This window comes from Salmo salar, chromosome ssa23, assembly GCF_905237065.1.
Source record: "Salmo salar chromosome ssa23, Ssal_v3.1, whole genome shotgun sequence".
NCBI classification, from domain to species: Eukaryota; Metazoa; Chordata; class Actinopteri; order Salmoniformes; family Salmonidae; genus Salmo; species Salmo salar.
The window spans coordinates 31,004,097-31,012,661 of NC_059464.1; the positions used below are offsets into that span (position 1 = coordinate 31,004,097).

At 40.4% G+C, this 8,565-nt stretch overlaps 1 protein-coding gene across 2 annotated transcripts in view; it reads left to right on the forward strand.

The window, feature by feature from the left end:
• The window catches only part of LOC106584393 (endophilin-A2), a 29,318-nt gene extending 21,369 nt beyond the window's left edge, over positions 1-7,949 (forward strand). For both annotated transcript variants that reach the window (XM_014169658.2, XM_014169657.2), the window contains exon 9: positions 5,281-7,949. In XM_014169658.2, the coding sequence (XP_014025133.1) occupies positions 5,281-5,474 (194 nt within the window). In that variant the 3' untranslated portion in view covers positions 5,475-7,949. The remainder of the gene's footprint in view (positions 1-5,280) is intronic.
• Positions 7,950-8,565: the final 616 nt, after the last annotated feature.

Genomic DNA, 8,565 nt, shown 5'->3' on the forward strand with positions numbered 1-8,565 from the left:
CAAATGTATTAAAAATAAAAACAAATGATACCTTATAAGTATTCAGACCTTTTGCAATGAGACTTGAAATTGAGCTCAGGTACATCCTGTTTCCATTGATCATCCTTGAGATATTTCTACAACTACAGCTGTGGTAAAACAATTAATTGGACATGATTTGTAAAGCCAGTTGACAGTGCATGTCAGAGCAAAAACCAAGCCATGAGGTTGAGGCACACATCTGGGGAAGGGTACCAAGACATTTCTGCAGCATTAAAGGTCCCCAAGAACGCAGTGGCCTCCATTATTCTTAAATGGAAGATGTTTGGAACCACCAAGAATATTCCTAGAGCTGGCCGCCCTGCCTAACTGACCAATCGGGGGAGAAGGGCCTTGGTAATGGAGGTGACCAAGAACCTGATGGTCACTCTGACAGAGCTCCAGAGTTCCTCTGTGGAGATGGGAGAACCTTCCAGAACGACAACCATCTCTGCAACACTCCACCAATTAGGCCTTTATTGTAGACTGGCCAGACGGAAGCCACTCCTCAGTAAAAGGCACATGACAGCCTGCTTGGAGTTTGCCAATAGGCACCTAAAGGACTCTCAGACCAAGGAAAAACAAGATTCTCTGTTCTGATGAAACCAAGATGGATCTTTTTGGCCTGAATGACAAGTGTCATGTCTGGAGGAAACCTGGCACCATCCCTACAGTGAAGCATAGTGGTGGCAACATCATGCAGTGGACATGTTTTTCAGCGGCAGGGACTGGGAGACAAGTCAGGATCGAGGGAAAGATGCTTTAAAACAACCTAATTTGTCACTGCCGCCAACAGGAGGGCCTCTAAAAAAAATGTAGGTTGGTGACCGCACCATTGGCCACGGCCATGGCCACACCCCTGCCACGCCCACCACCTAAGCACCATTTTGATCCAGAAAAAAAAACCTGTATATGATATACGTCTTTGGGTTAGTGTGTCTCCAAATGTCTTCTAGATTGATGGGTAGGGGATGTGTTGTATTCCACAATAAAAATGAGTCTCCCATAGACAGTGATGGATCCCTCCCCATATCCAGTGTGTCGTGCCCTGTGCCAACTGCCTGTGGGGTAAGCTGGTACAAAGAGGACATTTTTTGAGACAAAAAGCCTGGTGTTAGAGCCATGGCCATGAGCTGCCTGAGCTTAGAGGGAGATGGATGGGGAGCAGGGTCAGAGTGAGATGGAGGGATGGCGAGAAGGAGCAGTGCAGGGTCAGAGGGGGATGGCGTGAGGGAATAGGGCAGGGTCAGAGGGGGAGTGAGTGAGGGGGCATGGTCAGAAGAACTTCAGAAGGGTTCGTCTCACAGAGATGATGCAAAACACTGTCACTGGGATTGTTACAGCCATCAGTGTGTGGTTTCACTACTTTTGCATGTTTGTGTTTATGTGTGCGTTTTGAGACTGACAGGCTCTCTGTTCCATCCTATGAGTAAGATATGGACTTCCTGTGCCCCTCCAGTCCTAGCCACTGTGTTCTAGGGTTGGGCGATGTCAACCTTTGTCCTATCGTGATTATGTACTAGGCATGGGGCGTATCCAGATTGTCATACCTTTAAACTGACCTTGTACCATCCCGGGATATTGGCACTGAACACAATTGGCGCTGTTTTCAAACCCCACTGAGCCTCTGTAATCCGAAGGTTAGCAATGCTAACCTGTACATGTAGAATCCCATAGCTAAATGCTAATGCATATATGTCTCTGACATAAACTATTTGCAGGACAGACATCCCAGCTCAATGTTATACAAGTAACTAAAAAACACTATGATACTCAGTAGGGGATTATCTGCTGTTACCAAGAGAAGCTTGATTTTGAAAGAAGCTAACCAGCTAGATAACTACTACGTTTGCAAACAAAATGCAGAACTGCAGAGCATTTAGCACTAGGGATGTAATGATTCACCAATACACATCGGTCCCCGAATGCATCATCCCACAGACCCCAAACCAATCCAAATGTAGCATGTATCGGTCAGAAAACCTACACGACCATTATGCGTCCTCTCTCTGTGTCGAACTGCATGTAACTGTGTTGATAGTCATTGATCTCATTTTGCATGTGTGCCGAACAACTCCAGGCAAATATCAGTAGCCTTCTCAAACTGCGCTCTGACCAACGCAAGGTAGGTGGCCTGTTCCTGATCTTGTACATCTGTGCGGCACCTTCAGCATTCAAATGCTAAAATGGCTTCCATAGTACATACATAATTTACACACACACACAAGTCAGCTCTGAAAGATCCATCTCAGGGCTAGCTCATGAGCTCCATCAGCAGCAGATTTTAATTAAAAAGAGAAAACGAATGTGTTTATTCAACATTGTAGTGCATTGAACCGAAACGCATCAATTCGTTCTCTAATCAAACCGAATCGCACCAAAACATTTCAAACTATACTGAACAAAAGTATGAACGCAACATGTAAATTGTTGGTCCCATGTTGAAATAAAAGATCCCAGAATTTTTCCATAGGTACAAAAAAAAACATCTCAACTTTTGTGCACAAATTTGTTTACATCCATGTTAGTGAGCATTTCTCCTTTGCCAAGATAATTAATCCACCTGACTGGTGTGGCATATCAAGAAGCTGATTAAGCAGCATTATTATTACACAGGTGTACCTTGTGCTAAGGACAAAAGGCCACTCTAAAATGTGCAGTTTCGTCACACAACACAATGCCACAGATGTCTCATGTTTTGAGGGAGTGTAAAATTGGCATGCTGACTGCAGCAATGTCCACCAGACATTTTTGTTCAGTATGAAACGTATCCTTCCTGTATCATATCGGAGCCCATGTACAGTGCCTTCAGAAAGTATTCATACCCCTTGTTTTTTTCTCTCACCAATCTACACCCAATATTACCCCATAATGACAACGTGAAAACATGATTTTTAGAGATTTTTGCTAATTTATAAAAAATGAAATACAAAAATATCTAATTTACTTAAGTATTCACACCCCTGAGTCAATATGTGTTAGAATCACCTTTTGGCAGTGATTACAGCTGTGAGTCTTTCTGGGTCTCTAAGAGCTTTCCACGCCTGGATTGTGCAAGATTTGCCCATTTTTATTAATTTCAAAATTCTTTAAGCTCTGTAAAATTGGTTGTTGATCATTGCTAGACAACCATTTTCAGGTCTTGCCATAGATTTTCAAGCAGATTTAAGTCAAAACTGTAACTCAGCCACTCAGGAACATTGACTGTCTTCTTGGTAAGCAACTCCAGTGTAGATTTGGCCTTGTGTTTTAAGTTATTGTCCTGCTGGCAGATGAATTCATCTCCCGAAATCCTCTAGGATTGTGCCTGTGCTTAGCTCCATTCTGTTTATTTTTTTATCCTGGAAAAACTCCCCAGTCCTTAACATAACAAACATACCCATAACATGATGCAGCCATCACTATGCTTGAAATTATGAAGAGTGGTACTCAGTAATGTGTTGTATTGGATTTGCCCCCAACATAACACTTTGTATTCAGGACAAAAAGTTAATCGCTTTGCCACATTTTTTTGTATTATTACTTAAGTGCCTAGTTGCAAACATGATGCATGTTTTGGAATATTTATATTCCGTCTAGGCTTCCTTTTCACTCTGTCAAATAGTATTGTGGCTTAACTACAATGTTGTTGATCCATCCTCAGTTTAGTCTTATCATAGCCATTAAACTCTTAACTGTTTTAAAGTCACGCTTGGCCTGCCTCATGGTGAAATCCCTGAGCGGTTTCCTTCCTCTCCTGCAACTGCATTAGAATGTAGTGATATTCAATGTCTGATATTTCTATTTTTACCAATATACCAATAGGTGCCCTTCTTTGCGAGGCATTGGAAATCCTCCCTGGTCTTTGTGGTTGAATCTGTGTTTGAAATTCATTGTTTGACTGAGGGATCGTACAGATAATTTTGTGTGGGGTACAGAGATGACATTGTCACTAAAAAATCATGTTAAACACAATTTTGCAAACAAAGTGAGTCCATGCAACTTATCTGACTTGTTCAGCAACAAGCACATTTTTACTCCTGAACATTTCAGCTTTAAATGTTTTATAAAAAAATGTTATACAAATAAAAAGCTTAAGTCCACATTGACATTATGGGGTATTGTGTATAGGCCAGTGACAAAAACATATACATTTAATCCATTTTAAATTCAGGCTGTAACACAACAAAATGTGGAAATTGTCAAAGGGTGTGAGTACTTTCTGAAGGCAATGTATGTACCCATAAAACACTGTGCTATTCTCGTCGATGTTGTTGACAGCCTAGGCAGAGGAAATGACAAATATTTTCTGATATTACTTTCTGGTGGAGGAGCAGAACAGGTTTGCGTGTGTGGATCTGTGTGACGCACACATGATGGAGCAGTGACTGTCTGATGAGGGAACGGGCTGTCTTGCTGTAGTGATAGGTTATAGTCCTACATCATGAGCTGGATAGAAGCAGTCTGCCGTCTTCAGAACTGCATAATAATTGTTTTATTTGCCTCGTGAAATAATAGAACAATAAATAATATTGATTGTTAGATTTTTCATAAAGCTGGTGGAGAATTGCCAAGGCTTATTCTATAAACTTTCATTTTAATTTTATTTTGAAATCCACAACAATTTTAGGACACACTGTAGGCTAGAATATTGTGAAATAAGCTACTGTTCTAACTATATATATTTTTTGTCTTAAAGTTGTTCTGAGAGGCCTAGTAGGAGGATGGGTTATTGGCCATTTTGTTTTCAACCTCGCATAGAGGGATTTTCCCAGCCTGCATGGATCATTTCTTTCTTAATAAGCTTCAACTGTCATTAGATTTTTCTATAGGCTAATGATATTATTTCTCTCTCATTAATCCTTTGACTACCTTATGTTTTTAGGATATTCAAATAACCTTTTTGAGATGTTGCTCTGTTACATTCATTCTTTGATCAGAACACCACGGGGCTGTATGGGGGGCCAGGTCATCTTTCTAGCACTCGGTCACTCCTCACACTGTCTGAGCCTGCAGTGTGTTCATTTCACAACCCAGCCACAGCTACTAATACTTCAACTACAGTGTGAACCATAAGCTAACAAACAGGGTGCCGTGTGAAAACCTAAAACCATAATCTGACTGTCCAGCTCTGTTAGCCAGCAGAAGGAGGGTGGGACGTATGGACAGAGAGAGAGATGGGATTAGTCTATCACTGTCTGGTATGATGTACACTTTTTCAACCTTCTCTCTCCGTTTTCCATCCCTCTCTCTCTCCTCCTTTCTCCTCTTTCTGTCGTTCAGTTTCAGAACAGCCATGCTGTAAGGCCCTGTATGACTTTGACCCGGAGAATGAGGGAGAGCTGGGCTTCAAGGAGGGCGATATCATCACCCTGACCAATCAGATCGACGAGAACTGGTACGAAGGCATGCTGCATGGCCAATCAGGATTTTTCCCTCTCAACTACGTGGAGATTGTTGTCCCCCTGACAAACTAAAGAGTGCCTTAGAGAGTACATGAGAGAGGGAATGAGGAGCCAGTTGAATCTGTGGGACAGATCCTAGAGTCTTCGTAATCATCTTCACCATCATCACAGACGTACCTGTACTCTTTGGCACGTTTTCATCTTCACATTTGAAGGAGGAAAATTGGAAAATGATGGCTTCTCACATTCCAGTTCAAAGAAAAAGAGATTTGAATATGATCCCCCTGCCCTACAAGCGAAAACGAAAGACTGACATACGGACACAGACATGAAGAACCTGACTCAACCAGACTAACGTTCTAAAGTAACGTTTTCTGTCAACCACATATCTCTACAGAAAATAGAAGTTTCACATGAAATGTATCAACATTTAAATGGTAACAATTTATTTTTGAATGTAAAGTTATGTACCTGTAAGCAGCAGAATACATTAACATCTGCAGTTTAGCTGGTTCTGACTGTAAACTATACCACTTGTAAAGCCTTGTCTTTTTATTTTTCTTAGTTTCAAAACAAAAAATGTATTTCACACATTCCACATTTCTCTAAGTCCCACATTTTAGTATGGACTGAATATTCGCTTTATTTACAAGGCAAGTATGTCAGACACTGCAACTGCACAGCCTTGCAAATAGTGGATTTTGACTGGACTACATCTCTTGAAGCCCCCTGCTGGCCAGGCTAACACAACCATCCTCCTCAGTAAACAACTACAGCAATGCCTTGTAGTAATGATCCATTTACAGTCAGTAGATTTACAAAACTATGTACATTCTGTATGCCTGAGCCACAGGAGAGCATGAAGGGCCTCAGACATTGTTTAGTTTTGCTATGGTCTGCATTTGATTTGTTTTGGTCTGAGCCTCGTTTGTTAATGTACAGCTAAATGGTTAAATTGCACCTTGGTCCTCCAATGAGATTGTTGATGTATGTGTGAGGGACTGTGTAAGTAATGTGTAGTTGGAGGCCTCTACTGAAAGGATGTTCAAACCTAGACAGTCAGAGACTGATGCCCCTGAGGAGAAAACTGTTTGATTTTGGGTCTAGTTAACATTTATAAGAAAACGTTTCCCCCAAGGGCTACTGGACATTTCGTGACGTTAGCAACATTCAGGGCCTGTGTGTTTTTAGTTTTCCTGTCTGTCCATCTGTTCAATAGAGGAAACACAGCTAAAAATGCCAAATAGAATAGAGTACATGGCGTGTGAACCATGATGTGATATGGTGAGGTGGGGGTTTTAGGTGTGTCATCATAGTGCCTGTCTGGTCGGCTTGTCCTTAGAACCTCAGCTTGTCCCAGTACATCCATAGACAACAACGCTGCTAGCAGTGTCTCCGTCTGCCTCCCACATAGTGCACATAAACATGGGACTCTTTTCAGATGTGTGTGTGAGACTGAAGTTCTTTAGGATCAGGAAATCTCATTCATTCACGTCTGTATTAAGTATTATTTACTACTTTGTTGGTTATCACACTACTCCCCGGGTCTCATAGTAGGAGGGGTTGGTGTGTGCTGCTGGACAGGACTGCGTAGGGTGTCAAATATAGTAAATACTGAATGAGGAAATGACTGGGAAACTGAATAATAATATGGTTTTTGTGATGATGGTTCTGTTTGGAAAAGGCCCTGCTACCAAGATGCATACTATCAGAGCTTAAAGACCCTCCATGATTGATAGTTGTGGATATGCTTGAGTCACACATGCTGCAATGCACTTTTTCATTCACATATTTCTCTCCCCTCAGTGTTGAGGTCCAGGCTACCTTTAGCTACTATTCTCTCTTCCAGCCTGCTCCCTCCATCCACCACTCTGCTCTGTCTCTCACAACACCTCTCTGGTGTTAGAGCTCTCCCATACGTTTACAGGCCTGGGTTCCATTCATTTCAATGACAGAGTGCAGTGGTGGACTGATACAGAGCAACCTGGTGCTGACTGGATCACACACCAATAAGAGTCCAAAACAAACAAACATAATTTATAGTTAGGAGTGCTTCAGTGCCTTTGGGAAAGAAATTAGGAAAAGACTAATACAATCAACCAAAATAACCAAGTTACTTACTATGGTCATGAATTTCTGTACTAAGGGTTCTGTTCATTTCCAGCCTTGGCACGTTGCTGTGTACAGACGGTTGTGCATGTGTACACTTGCTTTTGTGACACACTACACTTTTTAAAAAGGGTAATTTCTGTCTAATCTGTTGGAGAACCAGAATTATCACTTGAACTAAAAAAGATAATTCTGGCACTCAATAGTAATTTTTACATACAAAACATTCACAAAAAAAATGTTTTAAATGAATCTTTAAATGTAGGGCTATCCAATACCTTGTAAATGTATGTATTTTAGTTCAAGTTTTCTTTTTACTTTTGGTATGTCATTGTATGGTATGTCAAATTTAACTGCAATATCTTGTCATGTATTATAAAAAAATATTTGTACTTGCTTTCTACCGTCTTTTAATAAATAAATGTCACCCAAGCATTTTGTACTGTGTACGGACTGTTTTTGAAAATGTTTTGCTCATAAGTGTAAATACACTATTACTGCTTAATTGCCAAAATGTTAATGCATGTGAGGAGGTGGAATCTAAACTAATCATTTATTTTGTGTTTTTGATGGAAATGTTCAGTAGGTTGGTGGGACAAAAGGTGGCAGTGTAGTTCTTTCCAAAGCACCATCAACACTAACAGTGAGCAGACAGTAAAATACAATGTTTTATAAAATAGAATGTTAAAATATGCAATATATTGTCTCATATATTGCATATTTTACCATTGTATTTTATTACAAATATTGTGCTAGATCAGGATTTTACTTTTGATGATATTCTATGATTGTAAATGGTGTGCAATTAATTCTGTCTATAGCTAGGTTTCCATTCAACTGGCGACAGATGTTCATGCAAATATTTTAAAATCCGCATAAACCTTACCGTGAAATGCTTACTTACAAGCCCTTAACTAACAATGCAGTTAAAAGAAAGAGTTAAATAAATATTTACTAAATAAACTAAAGTAAAAAAATCTAATCAATCAAAAAGTAACACAAGAAATATACTGTAATTTCCGGACTATTAAGCGCACCTGAATATAAGCCGCAC